General features: G+C 39.4%; 1 protein-coding gene across 6 annotated transcripts in view; it reads right to left on the bottom strand.

The window, feature by feature from the left end:
* Nucleotides 1–26432, bottom strand: part of grid2 (glutamate receptor, ionotropic, delta 2) — a 463092-nt gene that overhangs the window by 128406 nt on the left and 308254 nt on the right. For all 6 annotated transcript variants that reach the window (XR_007887378.1, XR_007887379.1, XM_051421450.1 and 3 more), the window contains exons 6-8: nucleotides 21501–21674; nucleotides 17238–17399; nucleotides 12520–12639 (exon numbers count right to left, since the gene is read on the bottom strand). Coding sequence is in view for 4 of the 6 variants with exons in the window: in XM_051421450.1 (XP_051277410.1) it covers nucleotides 12520–12639; nucleotides 17238–17399; nucleotides 21501–21674 (456 nt within the window). In the remaining 2 variants the exon portion in view is untranslated. The remainder of the gene's footprint in view (nucleotides 1–12519; nucleotides 12640–17237; nucleotides 17400–21500; nucleotides 21675–26432) is intronic.

Below are 26432 nucleotides of genomic sequence, written 5' to 3'. Positions count from 1 at the left end.
ACGCACACGCACACACGCACACACACAGACAGGAACGTATCTGCTGTAAATTCTTTTTGCCTATGCTTATTTAGCCTATGAGAAAATCTACTGTAGGCATGTGGTGATTCCCTCGTAGATTATTCCATGATATAATTGTTTTGTTTTCAGTCCCCTGATAGACTGAGATAGGCTGTGGTGTGAATTAATGTGTGTGTTTGTATCAGGGAATGAGGAAGAGAAACCAGGGGCAGCAAATTAAAAGAGCGATAACAGATAAAGAGAAATTAATTTCCTTATTTTTAGAATTTAACACAATAGATAAAAACATATTTAACTGGTATTATGAAAAAAAGTAATGACTGTTCTTCCGTGGAACAGTACACATTCTAAGGTTTTATTTCAAGGACAAGGTGTTGCAGCAACTGACAACACATTTGATTAGTAGATGGCCTGCATTCAGTCCAATTTAATTTATTTATCCTTTTAAGGATTGCATGTTATCCCATGATACACTGCATTAGGTAAGGAAAGCTACCAAGGACAGGTTCCCAGTTATATATGTTTACACAGGGTCCGAGAGGACTGATATTTCATCTGTGCTGTATGTCGTGCATGTATAGCATATTTGACAAATAAAGCTGACTTGACTTGAGATAATTGTGCCTACAGTATGCGCCCTTGTTTAAGGGCAGGTTGCACCTTTAATGAGGAGTAGGGGTGATGGTACCCTTGTCCTATATCTTGGCCCCTAACACTATGGGTGAGTTAAAGGAAATGCTGTTTCCTTACTCATAGTTTCTTACTAAAGTAGCTCTTAAGGGGTTACATGCTGTTCAGGGGACTTTTTATTATGGTAAGTGTATGTGTGATGAAAAAACGTCATATTGAAAATGAGGTCTTAGTAATTATGAGGGGAATAATTGGCTGGTGTTCTTAATAGCTTTGGGCCAATATTTACTGATTATTCAGTGGAAGAGTGAAGAGGCCATGATTGGCCTCTAGAGGCAGGATTACCTAAGAACTGAAGTCATGCAGCTACTCTTTGTTTCTCTCACCCTGTCTTTAGTGTGCTTGAGTGTCTCTAAACCCATGTCAACATTGAGTAGTTTGAATTTCTGCTGACTTTGGCATAATTTAAGTTATTCGAAGAAAAAATACTGCTTGTACAATAGCGTTTATAGTTATACACAGAACAGGACAGTAGGACAGACGTACTGTTAAGTAAGCATTTTTTGTAGTCTGAATCTGTCTCTGAAAGTCAAGACTTTCCCATACAGGAAATCGTCCTAACGGTCATGGCAGAGTGCCTTTTGTATGGTGTGAAGGCAGGGTTTTACAGACGAATTTGTGCCTAAAATCCACAGTCATACGGGGTGCTCATTTTAGACAAGAGGATTATGTGCCTGGTAATATAATGGAGTTAAGGACAGGATGTTGAAACCGGGACTGTGTGAGACTGTGACGGGTCCCATCAATTCACATAGCTCCTTCATCAGTTCCATCATTGCAGCAGCCTCTGCTTCTGCTGGTGCCATCGGGAATACTTGTCAGAGAGCCAGCACAGATTTAGCTCTAAGAAAAAGTGGAAAGTTATGGGAAATTTGCCAATTTCACGGGGAAGCAAGGTAATGTCAGGTAATGCTATTCACTTACACCTGAGTGAAGACACCTGTCCAGTTTGCCCCAGCGTCTCCTCACACAGCTCAATTTCTCACTGTGTCTCTTTATTTCTTCCCACCCTTGGACAACTGGCAGATTTAAAATCACAAGGAATTTGTCAGATTTGAGCACATTATATTCACACCAGCATAGGAATCTTGCCCTTTTGCAGCCCCACTTTCTCATTTGACTAACTGCTCCAAATTATCCATTTTTAAGTGGATGTGGAAAACTGCCTGTGAAAATGGGGTGGGAGTTGTCAACCTAAAAAAATGCCTTTTGTTTTTGTTGATACACCTTTCCGTCTACCTGTTTGTCTGTCTGTCCATCTCCTTTGTATTCCTCAGTTGGAGCGCAGTTTAAATGTTCCCAGCTGAGCAGCATTGCACCAGACTGTCCTTTTCCTGCAGAGAAGACCTGACCCCTGAAAAGCACTCTCACAATTCACCAAACTTTTTTTTATTATTTCTTCCTTGCTAGAGCAACAGTATTAAGATGTGTTCCTTCTTCTGTGGCATATTTTTCTCTGTAGACACTCAATATTCTGTCCTCTACACATTTTAGTATTCACCTCACTTAATCTCTTCTCTTCTGTAATCCTTGACCAAGCTCTCGGCCTCTGAAATTCTCCTCTCCTGCGTCAAAGTTTCGGGTGAGGTCCCCTTCCCTCTTCTCTCCACAGGCCAGTTGTCTGCCACTATTCACACAGCCATGGTGTGTTTAACACGAGGACACAACCTTGGTGTCAGATATCAATGCTCTCTCGCTCTCATTTATTTTTCACTGATCCCTCCCTTATTCTCTGCTGCCACCTTAGCAGTGCTATGTTTACAACCAGGTCACAGGCAATTAGGCCTCCCCCTTATCTCTCCTTCACATCCCCACTCCTGTCAATCCATTTATCCATCCATCAATCCATCCATCCACTGCATGGCAACGATTAACCCAAGGACTGACAACCCACCTCATTTCCCTATTCCTTTTTTCCCCCCTCTGTCCATCCATCACTCTGCCTCTGTGCTCAAATGCCCATACATCTCTCTGACTTGACTTAAATAAAAACATTAGCTTGAGGGCTGCTCTTTCATTTTTTCTACTCCCTCCCTGAATCCCTCCTCCTGTCTTCCCACCATTTCACATAGAACTCTGACCAACCACCCCACCACTTTCTTTTTTATCTCCCTGAACCTTTATTCTTCCATCCACCCAGACATGCCGGCCTTTTTTTCCCCCTTGCTCTCTAAGAGAACCTGAAGTAATGTATTAATAACATCCAGAGACAGAGTGCTTGGGCATATTTCTTCTCCCTGCCTGAACGTCAGACGTTCAGACAGTGGCCTGACTTGGTTCAAAAGTCATGAGAACAAAAACAAAATTATGAACAAACACAATTGGAGATGTATGGCTGTTTTCTGTCTACATTAATCAAGAATTCTTTTAGTACTCTGGTTTAAAAAAAATGCAGCACGTCTTATTCTTCACTGCAGCACAGTGGCTGAGCAAATCAACAAGGTAGGGTTGGGGAATGGGGCTGGCATCAGAGATTTATAATGCTGACTTCTTCAGCACTCTCCTGTATGCTTTTCTTTTCAAGCACAGGGTTTATACAGACAATTGTGCCTACAGTATCCCAGAAATAGGTAGGGAGCCAAATGAAAACTTCTGTATGCGCACACAGTGGCACCGCTATTCTTTCATCCTTCCTTTTCATTCTTGCTTTCTTTCTTTCTGTGAGACCCTGGAAGCCGTTACAGCACATTGACTCTCAAATCCTTTGAATGATAATGTACAGCAGAAACTTATTATAATGCATCTACCTATACAGTAGCAGCATGTTTCTTAAAAATCAGCAGCTTGATTTCCTTATGTCACTGCACGGAATCTGCCTTGGCTGAGACATGAGACAGGATTGACAGTGGAGCATCTGGGGAATAAAACTTCTCCTGGCTTGTCTCAATAAACAGAGAAGCAGACGAGTGGCTGCCGGGCTAGTGTTTGGTGTTACCCATACTGTTTACACAACGGGTGTTTTTGTTTGGCACCACAATGAATTTCCCAATGGGGTTTGTGTGACAGCAGGTAATAGTTAAAAATGCTGTCACCCACTCCTCTCCGTTTTCATATTCGTCTGCTTCCCTTATTTGCTTCCCCTTTTTGTCTCCAACTTGCTACCCCCTTCCTCTCTATGCTTTTTGATATGTCTCTTCTCTCTCATGTATACAGAGACACAAACAGCAAAAATTTGCATGCGCTGCCACACTTAGTTGATCCAAGGACACCAGAGGCAGTTTGTCAGCTTCAATTAGTGTCCAGTGTCCACTGCGCTGTGGTCACCCAGAATATAACTTACTGGTCACTGCATGTGTGTTCAGTCATGATTGACACAACCTTCCAGCTAAAACAAATTGTTGACATCAATCAAGCTATAGAAGGAGCCTGAAAATACTCAATCATTCATGAGCTTCAGTAAAAGCTGTTATCACAAAGGTTGAAAGAATATCTATTTAGTACTCCTGCCCGAGCCGCACTTCAGCGAAGGACAAGACAAAAGATAAGACTGAGAAGTGAAGCCTTAAAGGAATACTTCAACATTTTGGAAAATATGTTAGCTGTCTGACTGGGAATTAAATAAGAAGATCAATATCAATTTCATCTTTTTGAGTTCTGTAGTGAGATTGGTCAATGACAAAACGGGGGACACAAAGTCAAAACAATAACCATACATACCTGAGTTTTTGTTCTGAGCTGCACAGCTTGAAAAGCCATGCACTTCAATATGAGAACAAAACTAATTGGACAATGTGTGCTTGCAGTGGACCTAGTTGCTGTTAGCCCCCATGGGTAAGCAAACACAATGTTTTTATTTTCTTTCTCTACACATATTAATGCAGTAGTTGTTAAAAGTACCTTTGATGGAGCTAGACAAGCTGCCGCTCTGTACTTTGTTCTAAGCTACGCTGCACATGTCTCAAACATGTCATTTTTGCACTGTACACAGAAAGATTAAATTTATATCCTTTTATCTAATTCCACAAAGAAAAACACTGCCAATAAGTAGACAGACATATGCATGACAGGTTGTAGTCTAAGTGATCTTTGTGTTGAAAAGGGCTTTGTTGGTTTTTACTCAGTTGATGCAGTGCTAAATGAAACTAAATGTTTTATAATATTAAATAAAAAAACTAAGCTGAAGTGCTTTTAATGAAGGCTCTTCATAGCAAACACCACTGTGAAGTGTTGCAGTGAATGTAAAAGTACTTGTTCTTGTAATGGCTGTAACATGCAGGCTCCATAAACCCTGTGAATGGGAAGCCCAACTTCTCTTGCAGTACAAAGCCAATATTCTCGTTTCTGTGGTGGCATTTGGTGATCATTTGTTGCAATGGTAGGGTGTTGATAAATTGATTAATTCTTTTTTGGGGCAAATTGAGGTTTGCCCCACCTCAACAGCACTAAACTCCATCCAAAATGTAGATTTTCTGGCTCACACCAATTCACAAGATGAACTTAATTATAAGTTTTAAACTTTTAAACTTTGGTATGCTGAAAATTCACAATACTAAATGTCAAGTAGGCCTATTCTAAAATCTTGAAGACATAACTCAGAAAAGTCCGGAGGCCCATTTTAAAGCACTCAAAAAGTTTTCTAATTAAACATAATCAAGGAAACAAAATATAAATAAATACGATTGTCAGGTATGAATAATCTTATTTAGGATCCATTTCATACCATATGATGGTATTAGCCTATACATCACATAAAATGCAAGGATAAACCAATATGAGAGGAATAAAATGGAAAAAAGGGGAAAAAGGAAGAGGAGTAAAAGGACAAAGACTCTCTGAATTTTCTCTTTGAACCAGTAGGCGAAGTGTACCATGTATGGACACACACACACACACACACACACACACACACACACACACACACACACACACACACACACACACACACACACACACACACACACACACTCTTCTATCAGGTGAGATGACCAGGAAGGAAAGAAGTGGAGAGGAAAGAATCTGTGAAGCAGGACAAATCAATGACGTCCTCTCTTCCCTTCCTCCCTACTACTCTGTTCTTCCCTCCTGTTTTCTTTTCCCTTTTCCATCCTCCTTTCCCCCCTTGCATCTTTTACTGCATACCCCTTCTTCCACTTCCTGCCCCCTCCATTCTTTCCACAATCTCCCACCTGCCCCGGAGGTGGGGGAAGACACGCTGAATAAAGATATATGCAAATGTGCCTAATAGGACGGAAAATTGGAGGGAAATAGGGATCTTTCCCCTTGGAGATATTTTTTCTCTGTCACTATCTTTGCGCCCCTTCACTCTTTGCATGTTTTCACCCAGATTTTCTTTCTTTTTCTCCCTCTGATTTATTTATTTTACTTTCCTTCCCCCCTAACTTACTATCTGTCTCATTTCTCTGACTCACATAATGCCGTCTCTCTTTCCGCCTTTTTTCTATGTGACTCATCAGTACCTCCTCTCTAATCTCCCTCTCTTTTCGCATCACCCTCTCTATCTCACCCTGCAGGACTTTTTTACATAATTGTAATAATCAGTTCCAGTGGTGATGCCCCTCATCTAACCTCCTTAAAATAGCGCTGGCTAACTTGCCCTTTAGAGCTGCATCCTCAGTATTTCATTCCGTGATCAGAGCATGCGTGAGAGGGTGCTGTACACAAACTACATGCTGTGCATAAAAAATCTCAATTTATTAAACACCTTATCATGCCCATTTCCTTGTTAGCAACCGTGGTATATTAGATATTATCAGAAATCTTGATCTGGCTTTTAGGTCTTATTTAGTACAGTTTTATTGTTCAACAGTTTGCCCAGATTGTTTCTCTATACTGACTGCACACACATTTCCATTTAAATTTGGATTATATCAGAACTGAGCTTTGACTTTTCATCTAGCGCCACCAGCAGATCAAAGTTGTATTTCTCGAGTACAATATTACTACATCTACTTGAAGGATTGGCATAACATTTTACCAGACATTCAGGATTCCCAGAGGACGAATTCAATTGACTCTGGTGATCCTCTGACCTTTACTCCAGCGCCACCATAAGGTTGACATTTGTGGTTTTAAGTTAAATGTCTTGACAGTTACAGAATGAAGCCATGGAATTCAGTACAGACATTCATGTTCTGCTCAGGAAGAATTGTAATAACTTTTCATCAAACTCCATCATCAGGTTAAATTTTTAAATTGTCCAAAACACCTGAAATAACTTTCCCATCATCCTTAGTTGTATTTTCTGTTTAGTGCTATTTAGCAAATGTTAGCATGGTAACACACTAAACTAAGATAGCAAACATAGAAAGCATTATACTTGAATGTTCACTTGCACGGGACTAGCATGGCTGTAGACTTTTAGGCTTGTATGACAAAGTCAACATCAATTTGGGCTCCCAATCCAGCAAAAATCATTGGCATGTTTGATTTCAACAGATAGCTGGATATGAGTCCTGGTGTACTGTGCACTGTGAGCAGATCAAAGTAATATCTGAACAGAGACTAGCAAGAGGATATTGGTCTGTATGCCAATAACAGGTGAGTGTCTGAGAGAGAACAAAAACAGCAGGGAGTTGCTATCTAAATGTCTTAGGGTACTGTGTTATGCCAGGGTAGGGTCTCCAATAAGCCAAACAAAACCACACACACACAAAATAAAACATGCAAAGGTCCAGTGTGTAACATTTAGGATGATCTATAGGCAGAATTGAATATAATATGCATAAGTAAGTTGTCATTATCATTTCCTTTCATTATAGTTAAGTTTTTGTTACCTTAGAATGAGCCCTTTATATCTACTGCAGATCACCTTCTGTAGATTCTGCCATGTTGAACCGCCATGTTTACCCAGTAACCCAGCCGTTCACACCTTTAGAAGCGGAGGCTGAAGTAAGGGAGTTGCAATCTGCAACTACACTGCTAGATGCCACTTAAGTGTATCTCAGTTTTGTCAAAACTTGTTCAGACATGGAGATTGTTCCCGTAGACTACAATGGAAAAGAAAAGCTCTTTAAAAAATAAAAATCAGATCCTTCTGTGACACTTATTATAAAAAAGATATATAAAAAAAGTTGTATACTGGAAATTCAATAGAGCTGGAATAAGTTAAATAAAAGATTTACCTCCTTGTTCTGGGAGAGGCGCTACCAAAAATTCACTGCTTTTCTTGCCACCAGGAGACAAACTACTGGGAAGCCTGATTCAGGTTTGGTTCCTGATCCTGATCCATAGGTTAATACACAGAGAAAATATGTTTCCACAGATGTTTGTTTCATTTTATAAAAAAGGAATATAACAGCTTTGTGTGTCACTACGGCTTAGCCTTATGAAAGAAACTCTGTCAACAATAATTAACTGTTTGGAACTCAGTTGAAATAGGTTATGTTTGATAGCAAATCCTCTCCCTGCATGCATGGCTGTGTTCTTAGTTGAAAGTAGAGAAAACCCAGTGTTTCCCTGCGTTACGTACTGACGGTCATGCAGACTGACATTAATTGTCATGCAAAGCCAAAAGGGTTAGTTTAGCATTTCCAAACATGCCAGAAGATTTATGCATATGTGTGTGCGCGCATGGGCTTGTGTGTTCCTGAGTGAACTGTGGCTATTATGTGTGTTTGAGTTGGTGGGCACATTAAGTCATCACATAAAAAAAATGTCTTTCAATCGTTCAAAACATGTAATGGAAGAAATGTTTCTCGTATGATGACAGGACTGTGAGGGGGCTTCCAAGGTCCCATGAGTCTCTGAAGTCACTTAGCGTAATTTACCACATATGTCAGAGGAGACTGGAGACGATAATTGAAGGTGACCTCAATTTAAGAGCACTGCAGTTTGCAAGGCCATTGATTCTTCTAAAGAGGGAGAATATTTCTGTTTCCCTCTAAAAGACGGCGAATATGTGCCAATGTGAGAGGGAAAAGAGAGCATGAGCATGTGTGAGAGAGTAAGAATGTAATGATTGTGAGTGTATCATGACCTGTGCTGCTGTTTCTATCTCTTGTATGGGATCTCTAAAGACCTATCTCCTTTCTAGTCTCCCCTCTCTCTTCTTCCCGTTTCATTTTGCCTTTCTCTTCTTCACTTCTATCCTTTTCCTTAATCTAGCAGCAAATCAGTCATTCTCTGTTCACTCATCACCTCCCACTCCCCAACCCTATCCTCCTTTTTCCCCCCACTTTGCCACAACCCTTTTTTATTGTGCTGGTTCTAAAGAATAAATCTGATGCCATTTTTCCTCTCTGAAGTCATTTAAGATGTCGCAGATAGCTAACGAAGCAATTACACATGGCAGACTTGTCGCCTCATATAAGAGAGCAGTGGAGCCTGCCATGCCTGTAGATGTATAGTGAGAGAGATATAGGCTTCCATGTATAGCCACTGAGGGTAATGGAGCAGAAAGCCAATTTTACCACAGTGTAGCAGTAATGATTATGACAATCTCAGGTGTCTGCTATTATCATTATCACTGGACAACTGTATGCATATGTGTGAAGTATGATCGGGATAAATGTCATGAGAAGGGATTGAGGATTGAAAAGGGTGAAAGCAGATTGGGGCAAGGTGGAGGATTTATAAAATGGCAGACAGAAAAGAGAGAGGCAAAAGAATAGAAAATATTTAGTGAAAAGGGAATTAGGGAAAAAAGAGGTCCTCAAAAGAATAACTTAATTATGGTAAGATAGGAAAACAAAACAAAAAAGGACTCTGTCTGTCATTAGTGAAACTCTCAACAGGGATATGAAAGAAGACTGAAAGAGGAGAGTGAGGGAGGATTGGAAATAAAGCACAGGTTAAGTGGTATCCTCAACAGAATGTGGATTTCATGCCATAATTAGGGGAGTGTGCATATACTGTAAATGGTTTGATCAAGTAGACAGACACTGACTTTATATCTCAATATCACAGTGATCGCAATGTACAGTAATTGGGCTCTTTGAGGCCTGTTGTCCTTAATTCAGAAATATTTAATGAAGACACCAAATGGCTCTTCAATATAAAATACATGGGGATGCACCCATTATCCATTTTTTCAGATGCATCAGTGTCCTGAAAGCAGTCAGGGACAAGATAAATACATTTGGCTTCATATAGTATGAAAGTTAATGCAAATCGTAGCGAGATGTGGTGAGCAGACACACAGAGAGAGATGATCTATAATTTATTGAAAAAAATAACCAAGGTTGATTTAATTTGGTTCAAGAGTTAAGACATGTTTCTTTTAGGGAAGGTCACTGACAGGTGAAACCTCAGTGTCCACAACTGTTAAAAGACACACAATTACCACAGGGTAAAGGCTAAATAATAGATTGAAGGTTATTTATCAGATAAGCCCTCTATCATGAGACCATGGGGGATGTTAAATGCATGCCAACGTTAAAATGTTGTAACACTGAAAATAACACTGAAATTAAAGGATATTTTTTTAAATGTATAAAAAAGCTAATACAGTTACTGCTAAAACAATTTCCCCCTCTCTGTGTGTTATTGAATAATAACTGCTCCCAAATATATCATGAACATTTATTTAGCTCTTGCTGATAGCTTCCCTGAGCAGTGACTTCTATTTAAAAAAGCCACTGCATCGCAAGATGAAATGCAACCATCTTATAAAATGAAATTAAGCTATTGCTGATTGCTTAATTTTGCTAATTGTGATTGCAAGATGATTCATAAAAAAACAGTTACTGTTTCTTGTCACTGTTTCTATAAAACAGCAGGTTTTAAGAAAAATATGGTATAATCTAGTTAGTATGTTTCCAGCTGTGCACAAGTAACACTAAATAAGAAAGGTATTGGTTTGGTCAGTTTTTACTGGTCCTGGGATTTTTGCTTTTTTCCGTTCACACCAAGGTCAGCTCTATTTTCCAAAATATAAAGACATGTGATAATAATTCTGACATAGGCTGACTACTTTTTCATCATGTCAAATGATTGCAAAGGCACTATGTTCCTGGTTAATTCCAAGTGAATGTAGGAAGGAAGTACTGCAATACTGGACAGCCATATTTGGATGCATTATAATAAAAAGCCATCTTCACTACACAGTGGTGATTCCCACAGCATAGTTAACCTGAGAATAAAGTATTGTCACTCAAGCCATCATTGCATACGGTAAGGGCGTTAACCTGGGTTGAGAGAGACAAGGTTACTTTTCATAATCATCAATTTACATTGAGGTCTTTGTCCACTTTTAACCTGTCTTTTCATGCTCACACTGCAGAGAGTAGAATAAATCATTTTACATACATAGCGGTCCTTGTCCTTGTCCATCGAAACAAAAAGGAAATGGGTCTGCCAACTATTCTGTCACATGTGAACATGTGAATGGAGGTAGTGGGTCGCTTGAAGGGCATTACATGGTTACCATTTTTTACTGCTATCCCAAGGCTTTAATTTCATTTTAGCTTTTCCTTTATACACATTTATACTGTGATTCAGGAGAGGATTTTCTCTTTTCTTCATGGTGGTGAGGTGGTCGGAGTCAGGTTAAATTTTTTCCTAGCGTGGCATATATCTGCCATGCTTTTATTGCAGGTTAGATGGCCTATATGAACACACTTTTACAGGGCTACATATCATTTAGGAAGGCGATTCTAGGCAAGGAATATTAGCCTCTCTTTAGTAATTTGATTCCATGTACGAATTTAATTGAATCCAAATGACAGACCAACAAATGTTTGGAGTATTAAGGGAGACTGTTGCAGGAAAACTGTATAACAAGTGCCTTAATTCCCTCAGATGTAATTATGCTCTCTGATTAGGGAATTGTGCCTAAATGTAATTATGCTGTGCTTTAAAGATTAATTTTGTCTGTGATGGCATGCTGCGTTATGTTGGTGTCTCACCACATTATCCATAATCACAGCTCACTATCTCAACTGTATTCGTAAAGAGATCCCTCCACAATGGAGGACAGACACTGTGTGTGTGTGTGTGTGTGTGTGTGTGTGTGTGTGTGTGTGTGTGTGTGGTGTGTGTGTGATGTCCCTCTGTCCAACAGCATTTTGTGAAGGATTGTGCATTGCCGTTCTGGGTCTTATATGGTAACTCATTTCAATGATGTATGCTTATCCATGCATACATTTAGGAGCTTTGAACCTAACAATATAAACATAAAAAATATAACACAGTTATACAGGAAGTACAGAATTTACCTCCCATATTTGAGTTTATGGCATCAGCTGTGACTGAGAGTCGCTGATTATATTTTGACAAAAAGTGCAGACAGACACTTGCACACATGTACACCAACACATACACACAGATGCACACACATAATCAATAAACAAACAGAGTTATGAACGTGTGCGTGGGTGTCTGTGAGGGGAAGGGATGTCTTTCATGAGGGCTGTTAAAATTCATTATGCATGTGTCATTACCTAATACCACTTGAAAATGCTTCTAATTAATCCATTTAATACTGGAATTTATTGCAGGGGAGATGGGTTGCTGGGCTGATGCTGCATTCTACTTGTGCACATAAAAACATGAAAAAAACAAGCACTACTAAACACAAGAAAAGAGGACTGTGAACTGAAAGAGATACAAATGTAAAGATGTAACTTCTTCTTTGCATTTGTTCTGCCACACTTTTAACTAGGTTTAGAAATCCAGACAATTCCAGAAGTAAATGCAGGGAGGTGGCAGGGCTGTACTCTGCTACACAGGGGTGACAGCCACAAGGAATAACCTGAATAAATATGAGGTGAAAATAATGTAGAGAGCAGGTGCAGTGAAATTCCTTGATAAATCCAGGAATTATGTAAATCTACTCTACACATTAGAGCAGAAATTATTCCCCCTTCACCCACAGCAGTACACAACACGGGTTCTGTTTTAACTACTTACCCTACTGACTCCTCGTCCCCTGTCTTCTCCATAATTTGTTCCCAGGATTTCAAAGAAGATGTTGGGGTTACTGCCATTGTCAGTGAACTCCAGGAAACTGGTGAGGCCGCTCACTCCGAACTGCAAGGACAAGACAGAATGTTTTTAACTGATGACTGTTGACATTTTACCATGGTGTGGTAAAATTGATGATTGATCAGTATGATAACCGCAGACAGTGAAACTGAGACATGAATCATCTGTCTGCCCCTTGTGAAATTATTATATGTCGTCATTTAGCACGGGTACTGAATAGGAAAACCTTTTTGTTGTAATGGACTAAAATATAACAATGTGATTTTGTATATGTGCATACTTTTTATGTGTCAAAAACAGGAAACATTAGGTTTGTTGCAATGTTCTGGAAGTACCAGGTTGATGAAAAAATTGTGTATTTGGAGCCATTGGACATATGTGCACTAGGGGCATACAGTGTCCTGTGTGGGGAGGTATATTTACTCACCAGCACACACACACACACACACACACACACACACACACACACACACACACACACACACACACACACACACACACACACATTCAGTCCCCAACCTATGCCCTGCCTCCTGGTAGTGTGACCTGAAAGTGACACTGCCTGCTTCAGGGAAGGAGAGGTGTTATACTCCTACATATGATTCATGCTCTGTGTGTGTATGTGCTTGCACCTGTGGGTATGAAACTTGCCATTCATGTGTGGTGACACATGCATAGCATGCACACACCGTCAGATAATTCAATTCATTACAATACTTTCATCATCATAACCCTAATGACTCTCTGATAACTATCATCGATTTGTTGACATATGGCATTATAAATAATGTTTTTTCAACCTATCATTGGTTAGACCTGCAGAACAGAACTTTCGTCTTCGGCTTCTGGCAGTGAGTGATTACACAAACACAAAACACAAGAATTTCAGCACCACCACTGTTAATAACAGTCAGAACTCAATAAAAAAAAAACATAGTTCAGCTATCAATGAATGAGTCCTTATACAAAAAAACTCTTCTTTGGGTTTCAAGGAAGCAAACAAAAATACTCAGTTTGAGATGTACAACCTTTGGCCAATGAAAATAAACCCAAGTGAAGCTTCTTGTGTCTAATAGACAAGCTTAGTCATTCTTTAACAACTCTGGCAACAACTTCAACAACTCTGGCAGCAGCATTCTGGCCATAGTCCGGACAGTATACTGCTGTCAACTCCAGGGAATGGTCATGCTGTGAGCGTTTTGATGGTGCATCCACAAAGTAGAAGACAGAGTTGGAGAATAATCTGATTCTGTAGAATGGCTGAACTATGAATTACAGACATTTTGTTGTCAGGGGTTGGCCTAGATATTCCCTGAGCTGACGAGTGAGGGTGTGTGTGACAAGTTGCTACCCCCTTCAGCTCTGGCAAACCAATCACTGCTGACGCTACAGACACCAGATTTGAAAACTTCATATATTGCAAAGTACAGAGAGATTTACCTGGTGTTGATATAATCAGCATTGTGTGAACTCATTTGGCAAGGCTCTCATTTGGCAAGGCTCTCATTTGGCGAGGCTCATAGAAATAATGACTCTGCAAATAAGCTACAAGAGCAAACAAACTTGGTTGTTGTCTAGCTAGTGATGTACCTCCCATTTCAGATGAAATATTTAGACATATTTGTGTGGTACATACAGTATCTTTTTCATCACACATGCATGGGTGTATGTACAGTTTGCATACACGTGTCTTAGGTGTGGATGTGTTGATATAAAAATAAGGGGAGAAAATGGTTGCATTAGTGTGTCCTTTATGAGTATATGATATAGTTGATAAACGATGTTAATGTGCCATTTGGTATACTGTAAGCATATTTAATTATGTCATTCCCCAAGGGTCAACCAACACACACACACACACACACACATTATCACCCTCAATAAAGTACATGTTTATTTGCTTCCTTGCAAGCTAGGGAAGGGGGGGACCCGCTCGGATACTGTTCATTGCCTTTCATAATTATTCAGTTAATTGATGGTGGCAGCTCAGTATTGGCACAATACATTCGCAACAATTATCTATTTTTTAATTGCTTGATATAAAGAACATGCCACTGAGTGAAAAACAGAGAACTGAAAGCTGCTTTACGATGTTTGAAAAGGTCTTAAATTAAATTCTTAATGTCTTATTTTTGATGTATTTCTATGCCAGTGTTAAGCACTTTGAATTGCCTTGTGTCTGAATTGCGCTGTATAAATGGACTTGACTTGTTTTGCCTTAAAAAATAACATGAAAGAGAGCAACTCTGAATTTAATAATAGCAGCAATAATTAATCTGGAAGAGTTGAGCTTGGACTTTGAACCAGTCTCATGGGCCCTGGCTGGAGATCTTGGGCTGCATCGCAGGACTTACGTGCCTTGATGAATGATCAATACATTTGTTGAATGAATCCTAAGACTGCTTGAGTCACTGACACTCAAAGGTGGATATATAGCAGCCAATGATAGGAGACTACATGTCACTATCCTAACAGCTCAAACACAGCACACACTTGAGACTTTGAGGATCAGTGTAACAGCAGTTTCACCTGCTGCATTTCATTCGCTACTCTAAATTTGTCAATGAACACCAAACAACAACATCAACAGAGCTCCTCATCAACAGCTGCAAATTAGTATTTATCATTACCATAATGGCCCTGCATACCAAAACGCTGATTAAACACACAGGCACGCAAAGTAAAGTAAGCACACTGCTGATACACTGTAAAATGGAACTGATGCCAGGCTGTTGAACTCAACTCTATTAGTGCTCAGGGCTCTTTAACACAGCTCTGTTGAGACAGCCATCAGGGCTGGTTTAACAGCCGGGGCTGGCTGATGAAAGTGTTGCCAAACCCCAGCCTGATCTCAAGGTGAAATGCAGAGATAGATATGAAAGCCATTGCGCCGCATTTATTATTGTCTGACACTAATCCTAAATTAGCATTTCACTTGGCTTCATCATTCAGTCAAACTGCCATCCCTGGAGTAGTTTTTTATTGATATCAAAACAGAGGGCATTGATCCAATTGGATTTAACAGTGATGAAAGTGTTGCCAAACTCCAGCCTAAACTCAAGGTGAAATGCAGAGATTCATAAAATCACAGCTGCAGGATGAAATCCCCTATCTCCCAAAAGTCAACTATTCAGGAACTGAGAAAAACTTGCTGATTGATGCATGTGGATTTTTTGTAAGGTATGCAATTCTTTGAATTCATGAGCACTTGGGTCATGAAGTCTAACTGAGCTCAGACAAAAACTTGGAAACTTTCAGTTGAAGTAATGAACAAAAATTGGATTTCCATGTGATAACACAATACAAAAATGGTAGACTTATTTAAAGCCTCCTCCATGTCATTCTTCATCCCTGGAGGGGATTTTAGTTATACCAAGAGATGGCATTATATAAATGAATTTAGCAGTGACTGCATCATGCTGTTTCAACTAGAGTGTCTCAGCTAAGGAACAATAGTGCCTGGTCTCCAAAATTTCATGTAATGAGCACAATGTCTTGAAATGCAAATACATGCTCCCTAAATGAAAAGTGTGAGAATTGTACTTTCCCATCGCTAAAAGATACACATGAGACACATCTAAAAATAGGAAGAAATCTGAAATTATACTTGCATGTTGTAGTTAGGAGATGGGCATGTGCTTTTTTTGGAAATGTAGTAATCAAGACTCAACTCCAAACTCACGTTGTCTGCTGTGAGTACAACTTTATATTGTGAATACGTTCTCCAATAACTCTTTTGGGTTTTTTTTTTTGAGACACAGTATGAGCTGTCAAACTGGCATGGACACACCTACAAGCATCACACAGCAGTAGAGAACCACAAGAGGCTGATGAAACAGATGGACAGTACATTAACTGACATTACAGTCAAGTGACTTTGGGTCGTTGCAATATCATCAACAGTTCAAATATAAATCAGGGAATGGGGAGGATTAAACTGTTGGTTGTATTTATCAGATTTGTATCAGGTATATATGCTTTTTTTAAAAAGACTGACTGTTGCTTCTGTACACAAAAGTAGGTCTATGTTAGTTCAGCAATGCCCTGGTCTGATTTACTTTTAGTTTAAAACCATAGAAAAAGAACACAATATATTAAATATACTATTGGTAAAGTTTGGAGTTGATATTTGTCAATCTAAGGTAATTATAGTATTTAGGGACTCAAGGGAAGGTGTTTTACAGTGTTTTAGTCTTTCATACATGTTTCTCCTTGCAGGATTTGAATTACCTGTTCACAACAATCTCCAGGTAAAGAAGGCTGACAAGGCGGGCAAACCAAACACTGGCTTTTGATAGCGCCTACACCGATAGATGTCACTTAATCCTACACACTGGACCTTTAAGTTGGTGGGAATTGGGACACTTCATATTAAGTTATTTGTAGTTAGTAGTAACAAAGGTGTTTGCACGTATGTCACTATATGTGTCCAGGCGCCCTTACATATCTGGATGAACTTTTACAGAACAGACCTTTTTAGATCAGCTCATGCTCTAAATTTGGGGGTATAGCTAACAAGTTATCCAGAACTCAGGAAGCTGGCTTACCTTTGTGCCTGTATGTTTCATACTTACTGTAGTAAGTAATACATTTTCTGTAAGATTTGCAAGGAAAAGTGTGTGTTGTCGTCTGCATTTTCATACCTTTTTGACAGTATCCAGCATGCTTTTGCCTCCCTGCCATGGTTTGGAATTCTTCCTGATGCAGCTCAGACTGGCCATGCTGTGCCACTTCCTATCCTCCAACTTTCTGTGGAAGGTATTGGCCAGCAGCAACACAGTATCATAAATGTAGCGGTTGGTGATCTATGGAGAAAAAAATTACAGAAAGGAAGAAAATTAGACAATGCTAGAATAAATGCAGACATTTTACTTTTATGGAAGATGTTCTGTGAGTGACTGACTCACATTGCTGTGATACTATTAGGGGAAAGACGGACCAATACCGACCTGCAGATTTTAGTATAGAAACTGGGAGAAATAGGCAAAACCCTTTCATGCTGAAATGCCGTCAGAGTTAAATGCTTTACTTGCATTCATATCCATCTGCACTTTGACCAAAAAAGAAAAAAATGTCCAACTTTGCGCTTACCCTTCTCTATCTGCCCGGCTCTCTCTGAACCAACATTATGCAGTAGGTTTCCTGCACCTGCAGTGCATTAGATTGCTAATGTCACCTAAAACCCGGCTCTCTTTTGGCATATTTGCACATTAGCGCTCATACCAACAGACACAGAAGAAAAGCCTTAAGGGTGACATTAATTAAAATATATTGACAGGTCCTTGGCACCACAATACGATTGAGAGGGGGAAGAGAGATAAGGAGAGGAGTTTATTCAGTCTATGATCGATCGCTGTGTGATTTACCGAGCCTCTTGTCTCCATGTTAATGAGAATATAATAAATAGATTGACTACAACAGGCATCAGTGCACACACACACACACACACACACACACACACACACACACACACACACACACACACACACACACACACACACACACACACACACACACACACAGGTGACGCATACCTACTCACATTAACACATGCAAGAACCCAGTAATTTCATAGAAGCCATTAGCTCTGTAACAATACCAGAACCTTTCATACATCAAAAAGAAGTAGGCCCTACACATTCATTTTTAAACACAGATAATAACACACACACACACACACACAAACACACACACACACACACACAGAATGTACATGTACTGATAAAGGTCATTCTGCATCTTTGCCGTTACAGAAGAAAACATTGTATTTCTCATTTCATTTCAGCTAAACAGCTGTGATTTATTTAATAACCTTCCGAGATAAAAAATACAATAATTCTAAAATTAAAAATGTTAAAGAACATATCCTACTCAATAAAAGTAAGTACTGCCATTATAATGCTGAATTTCATGCTGTGTTCAAAAGCTAACTAATTATCACTCTGTTATAGTGCTTATAGTGTTAGAGTACTAACCTGACATGTATGTATGTCTACTTTAATGGGAAAAACACTCCACAGTCAGAGGCATAAGATGATGGTGATGACATTTCGAAGCATGTTAGTTTTGTTCTATGAAAACTGAACTGCTAGATTAAAGCATATTTTTATTGTTGTAATTAAGTCGTCATTAAGGTTATGTGTTCTCTGTCAAAGTGTTAAAAGCCAGACAGAAAGAATAAAAACTATACTGTCAAGTTTATCTTACATCTGACATTTTTCTTTTAAAGTATCCTTTCGTAGTATCTTTGCTTTGTCTTTCACTTGCTGTCTTTGTCTGCCTATCATTCTGTCTCACTGTCTCTGCTATTGCCTATTGCTTTTTCTTAGAAAATTAAAGTGAAAATCTACCGCTCTGTGGGGAGCTTGAGTGATCAGTGGGGTCTGCACTCCAAGCGAGCATTATATGTATGTGTGTGCGTGTGTGTCCTTGTGTGGTCTGCCTGAGTTGATATGCTTCAGTGCAGTGTGAAATTGGGCTTCTGGGCCACTCTCTGACCGCTGAGCTGATCTGCTTCCTGTCTCTCTCTCTCTCTCTCTCTCTCTCTCTCTCTCTCTCTCTCTCTCTCTCTCTCTCTCTCTCTCTCTCTCTCTCTCTCTCCCCCTTTCTCTCTCTCCCTTTCTCTCTCTCTCTCTCCCCCATCCTCCATTTCCTTTCTCTCTCACAACCACAACCACACTCACCCCCGCACACATTGAATGTCAAACTGAACATGCATATAGTGTGTTTCAAACTGTGCAATGGTTTCTACTCTCACTCTCTTTGTCCGATACAACAAAAACGCATTGTCCTTGACTGAAATGAGTTACACTCACATGCACACACATACATAAACACACACATGCCCTCGACCCTCTACAGTAGAGTGAACACATACAACTGGACTCTACCCAGCAAATAATGAATATGTTGGAGATGCTCGATTCTTGATAATAGCTTTTTACACTTGAGAAGCACTTGATTCATATTAGGACAGAGAAGGCAAGCTTATTTACGTACATTATTCAATGCTTTAGGGCTTCCTGGAGTTTACAACATCTTTGCATTAGAGAGGCACTGTATTTTGCATAATGAATGGTAGGCTCAAACCAACTCTAGGCTTCAATCAACCTTTTAGATAATTAAAAAAAAAAAAAAATTCACGTATTTAGCTGATTTATAATTTATTATAAATTAATTTTTATTATTTTATTTTATTTCATAAAAGACAAATAAATTAACATATTACGTCCATTCACTGATTATGGTGGGTGAAAGCCTAGAGCAGAACTGTCTTAGGATTTGAAAGGGAGATATCCACATAAACATTAAGACCACGTTTCTGTTTTCAATGTATTTTCAACCTTCATCAAATGTGTTCCTCGGGGGTCTTATGCATCCACATAAATCAACAGCACATTAATTCAATTTCATATTTTTGTCTTGACACATAAATAAGAGTGTGTTCCCTTTTCTCCACTATATTTGATGGCAGCTTGATGACTCACATACACAAAAAAAGGGATAATAATTGCATACATATTGCCACCCTGGGGGACATATTTAAAAAAAACCCAACAACAACAGAAATCCCCACTAAGTAATCAAAATGTGTAAGCGGAGAAAAAAAACTGTCATTGTGTCTTCCATACCCATACTACAAGATGAATTGTGTGGTCTAAGATAAACATAATGGTGGAAGCCAATTTTTCCCAAAATGAGTAATGTTCCAGGTAAAAAACCTCACAGGCAAAAACTGTGACAATGTCAAATCAGCAAGCCTGGTGTAATGGGAAGCTTTTGCATCAGGAGACATGTTGAAATGTCAAACTAAAACACTGGGAGCAGTTTTAAAAGACAGAAGTGGAGCATCAGAGCGGCTTTTAAATACATAAGTAGTTTGAGACTGAGTTTTGAAATATGAAAACCCAGGTAGCAGTGTTTAAATCAAAATGCAAAGAGAAAAAGACGTGTGCATGTATAGCACATCATTCTGAGACACATGCGTATCAGATCCATCAGTACCTCTGAATGCATGATGGTTATGGAACTTGTGTTGTGTTGTTGTGTTGCATATTAAACAGCAATTAAACTTCTGTACAGTACTGGATAGGAATAAGAAATATAAGGGTTTTTTAGAGTCACTGCATCCAAATGAGGCTTCAGAATTTCTGATAATCAGTTATGAGAACATTAAAATGTTAAGAAGAAAAACAGCTTGGATATTTATAATATGACTGAGAGTGAGTGATATCACCAAAGGCACGTTCCTAAGTCTGTTACACTGATGGACTGTGTTGTGCTGATTATAGAACTGTTTTTACTGGGGGCAAAGTTGGCCAATAATGCCAGCGGCCATCAATTGACTGTATTCCCACTGGACACCCCCCTCCGCTTCAAGTAAAAGAAATGGCTGAACTTAATTAAATGATGTCTTGCTCTTTGATAGTCTTGATTTAGAGTGAGATCATTTTCTTTTTCTGATCATCCCTCCAGTTAATTAAACTGCAAGGGGACAAAATGCCAAAGACCAGGCCAACAGCAACTCCAGTAGCTTGGGCTATTTGGCTAGCACAGATGTTATTGGCTGAAGCATTTTGGTGAGAAGTGAGGAGCTTTTGAGCTAACGATACAACAGCGATTAACATTCACTTCTAAACTTTAAGTCTAAAATTTGAAGTGAATAAGCATTTAGACAATCTAGAAAAGTCAATTCAAATAAAATTTAAAAAAATCTCTAATGGCATACCACTACAATTGAGCCACTAAATACACATATAATACACACAACTGTCCGTGGCTGCTAACTACAGAAGCAGTTACTTTTAGTATGACACTTGCTTGTTTTGAGCATAAAACCAGTATCTTTATCGGATTTGTTGAAAATCTCTGACCTGCCTCATGAACACAACACCAAACCAGCTCACCTCTAGTTGCTGAGCCCTGGGGTTTTTAGGGTCACAGACAGAAGTGTTAATCCTGTGGTTGTGTTTCACACAGCGCTGAGTTGTGTTTTGAGGCATGGGGAACGTCTGGCGCACCAACGTCAGCCGTCCGATCGACTTCATAACCAACTCCTGCAAGTCGTAGTCTGAGATCTCCTGAGAGGGTGGAAAGAGGACAAGGATGGTGGTAGGGGTAGGTGGACGAATGATCAGAAAAAGAGAGAGTAGGGAATCAGAGAAATGATAATATCAATATTAGCATTCCATTCAATAATTTATTGCTGAAGGAGACTTATAGCCAACATTTTTGACAAGAAAATACAAAGAACAGTAACCACAACAAAAACTTTTTGGATCCCATTCCACAAATGTGCCTGTAAACACAAAATGTTTCCAATTCATACTCAAAAGACATATTTTTAGAGGTTTAAACCTTGTTTTAGGGTGTGCAGGGAAAAAACACTGTCTACATCATCTGCAAAAATAGTTATTACATATGAAAGGTACATGTCAGCAGATGGAAGAAGTGAGAGAGACGAGTAAAAAGTGTGGACGTGTGTGTCTTAGTGTGTGTGCTTGTTGTGTGCATACATGTGTGTTTGCACGTACTCTGCATGTCCTTGCAAAACCTTGGGGAGGAATCATTGCTAATTTTAGCCCTAGGACACAATCTCTCTCCCTCTCTCCGTCCATGGATCTCCATCCATCCTCTGCAAGTGCAGAGGGTCATGTGGTGACGAGATGAGAACTGACGTTTATCGTCCCTGGTGGAGGTAATACTGCCACCCACCGAGACAGCCTTTGCTTTCTTTGTATAAGTGTCCAGTGATTGTCTGGATTTGTGTGTGCTCGAATATGTCTTGTGTGCACATGCCCATTTATGTGTGAATCTGTGGGTATGTGTGCATATGTTTTGATGAGATTGTTTTTAAGCCTACCGATCATGCAAAACCTTTTTGATTCCATTTCATTTGCACATGGCAGCCCACATGACAGGATGGATGGCACTCTGCCTGCAGACTATGCACATACATAAACAAGCCATCACACACATTTTATATTAGTGAGGGATAATATTATAGGTACCACTGGTTCATTGACTAATCTCAATGGATTTTCTTTGAGTGTAATTAACGTTCATTAAGACCTGTGAGTCCTTGTGATCAATGGTGATTAGAGGAGGTAATATACAGGCTTCATGGGTGTAGCTCTACTCATCTGCTTTAATTAGGTTGATATATGGCCCTTGCTCTATATGGACAAATTTGCTTCTAAAATCAAATTGATGCTGTAAAGAATAATTTGAATAAGGTATGTCAGATTTGAGATTCAAAGTTGCACACTGACAGTAAAGTTCAAAGATTGTGCTTCTTCACTTTTTTCCTCTGCCGTCAAATCTAATCAGGTTCTTGAGATATAGTCAGTGAACTGAGAGTTTTAGTCCTACAGTTGATTAGAATTACTTAAAAATATATAAAAACAGAATAAAGGATATTCATGCCTTGAAGAAGAACTGAAATCATTTAACAGGTTTAACGTTTTATGAATGGCTTGTGCTAAAATATCTACTTTCTAAACAGTTCAAGTAAGGAGTCTATCTACTGGATTTTGGGTGTAAAACGTGGCAAAAATCCCAAACAGTTGCTTACATAAAAACCCTGAAGGGAACTGAATTACAAAGCCAACAAAAAAGATGCAGGACAGAGGGAAAATGCTGAAAATTGCTAAAAAGGCAGATCTGTGGGCCAAAAGAGAATTAAGATTCACAGCGGGCAGTCAAGGGCATGCAAAGAAACATCGGCAAGCAAGAATTATCCAGAGTATCCCACTCAAAGGATCAAACTCAAACAAATATAAATGCACCAATGCACAGGCATACAAAAACACACACACAGAGACATGCTGAAACTTAAAAGGAAAAAGATCATTTTGAGATTTGTCCTCTCAACAGGTGCGTGTCCATCTTTCTTCCTTTATCACTTTCTGTTTGTCTCTTTGTCTCTGGAGACAGACTAAACAGACTTCACCCAGTATGACTTTCAGTGGTGGCGTGTTCTAAAAGCTGTTGGCCTTGTAACAGCTGAGACTAAATGAATGTGACACGTGCATACACATACTGATGAAACACATTAAATCACACACTCACGTACGGCACATCAACACACACAGGGGTCCTGGGAGGGAGAAGGTACTGGTGCAGAGTTGACATTCACCTCATATTATCAAACTGCTCTTTTTTTTCCACATCTCTCATAACTTCCCTCAGGCCACTTACTGTCAACCTTTCATGGGCCTCTTCAATCAAACGTTAAAATCAGACCAAAATGAAAAAAATAAATGACATCATGTGAACTCTCAGAGAAGAGTTTGATTTAGTATAATTTGGTTTATTAAAACTAAACCTGAATGAAATCATTTGATTTGACCTTCAAAAACAAGCATGGAATAATTACTGCTGATTGCCTTATTAACAGCTTGAGACAATCTATAATCAAACTCACTAAGTGACATATCCACCTAGTTTTCAGTTACCTTTTCAATCATTCAGTTGTAATCAGCATTTGAACAAAAGTAGCATTATTGTTAATCTACCCACCCTTTTAAGCTGAATAATCAATTTGAAAATCATTCAGTACCGAGGATGATTGAGTGGTCCCTAATTCTGTCCAAATACCTCAAACAAGGAGCTTTAGGTAAGTTGGAACCCCCCAAACATCCTGCAGCTTATATCTGGAGTGAGTCATGAGTTGTTTACTCCATAAACTTGAAGTTTTGGTCTGCAGGCAACCCCATCAACCTCAACCCTCCACCTCTCTGTCCTTCCCTGCATTCCCTGAGAGCACCAAATCCTCTTATTCAGTGTTTTATTTAAAGATGAGAGTCAAAAGCAAAAACACATCCCTCATCCTCAATTCTTGTTGGAACTTCTTCCCTGACCCCTATACTTTGTCCTCCACACTTTCTCTCCTCAACCCCTCCCTTTTTCCACATCTCCTCTGGAGACACAAAATCCCCCCTTCTCTCTTCTTATCTGTAGATGAGGGGGAAAAAGAACATCTTATTTATTCTTTGACCCTTTCTTCCTTGTTCTCCTCTTTTCTACGAGAACACCAAATCCCCCGTTTTACTCGTATTCAAAAGGTTCAAAGTTGTGAAAAACAAAACAAATCTGTAAAAAGCACATCTCATTTCATTTGCCCTTTCTTCCCTCTCCTACACTTTTACCCCCGAAATATCTCCTCCGCTTTGACTCTTCTCTGTCACCCTCTCGTTTCTGTGCTCCCTCCACCCCCATGTTTAGCACATTTATGGGTTGTGTGATCCTTTGGATGGGTGCATCTTCCTGTCCTCATTTACAATCAAATGGAGAAGAGGGATATAGCAAAGGTAGGAACAGCAAGATGATGGAAAGTGGAGGGAAATGACTGCAAATGCAAAATGTTAAAACCAAGTTACTGTGCATGCAGTCAGGCAGTACATCGTAAAGGCAATGGATTACAGTACAATGGTGAAAAACCAAAATAAATATATGTCATGGCTGTAAAAAAAAAAAATAAAAATAGCATTCCAATGAAGAGCAAATGGAAAACAAAACGCTTCAAAAGTTTCTGATTTAGATCCCTAGACCAATATGGAGAAATCAGGATAGGATAAGTGTCACACTTGCCATGAACGAGACACAAAAATATCCAACAGCTCCAAGAGAGCTGCTTAGCAACAACAGTAGTCTTAGATGGCTGCAGTCATACTGGGCAACTTCCAGCTGTGCACACAGTGTGCACAACTGACTCGTTCTGCAGGCGCTTCTGTAGCTGTAAATAAGAATGTTCTTTCACATAGCTAAGACTGAAGCTTAAAGGAAGTCACTTTGTACCTTAAACAATGAATGACATTGACCACCATACATTTCTTGAGTTTGTACAATAGGTTTTGATATAGTTTCATTATTCAAAGGTTTGTCGAATGTTCTTTGTTCTTCTGTAGAAGACCATACAATCCTTTTGATCATATTCAAAGCATGAAAATCCCCCAAATTTCAGTTACATGGCTTTCACAGGCTATCCATGCAGTCACATGTTAAGAGCCAAAATGTCAGAAAAGCCTAATCTCGTCTCATCTCATTATGCGCTTATTCCCTTGAGAAACAAAAAGGGAGAACTGAATGGAAAAAAAGAGAATAATAAAGAAAGAGTGTGAATGACAACATGGAAGATCAAGAATGATAGCATGACAGAAAATGAAAGACCATGAAGAGATTCAGAACAAGCAGCGGAGTTATCCTTCAAACTTAAGAGAAAGACCGCGAGAAAGAGAAGCCACGAGTGTCCCTTATTATTTCTCCCCCTCCTCATCCTCATCCTCTCATCCTGAGCAGAACGAAGGAGATGGGGAGAGGAAGGATGATCAATTATGAACTGTGAACTTCCCCTCAGTGGGGCTGTCTGACTGCTGGCTGTAGATAAAGCAGAGTTATGACAACCATACAGTGCCCCTTCATCCATAATAAACCACAGGGAGGGAGAGCACTTTCACACATAGGAATATTCATTCTCAGCACTAGAAGACATTACGTATGACAAAATATTGTAGCTACTCATCCATTTTAAACACTCGGCTAGAGGACTTCACATAGCCCATGGTGGGAATATCGTGTCTATATTCGAACAATCTGCCACTACATTTCATCTCGATCCTGATAAGCATATTTAGCACACTGAATCATTAAAAAGAGGAGGTATGGAGGTTTTCTTTAAATTATTTGAAGGCATATTTGATTTTTAGTATTGTTTAGAGTGAATGGAGCAGGAGATAGAGAAAGGAAAAGAAGGAGCCCCATCAGACATGGCTCCCTCATGAATGCCTTAACCGACTTAGCATAAACATACATTTATAATCCAACAGGATTCTTGCACT

Source organism: Dicentrarchus labrax, unplaced genomic scaffold, assembly GCF_905237075.1.
Source record: "Dicentrarchus labrax unplaced genomic scaffold, dlabrax2021, whole genome shotgun sequence".
Lineage (NCBI taxonomy): Eukaryota > Metazoa > Chordata > Actinopteri > Moronidae > Dicentrarchus > Dicentrarchus labrax.
The sequence above is the reverse complement of the archived record's forward strand: the minus strand, read 5'-3'. Positions and strand labels throughout refer to the sequence as shown.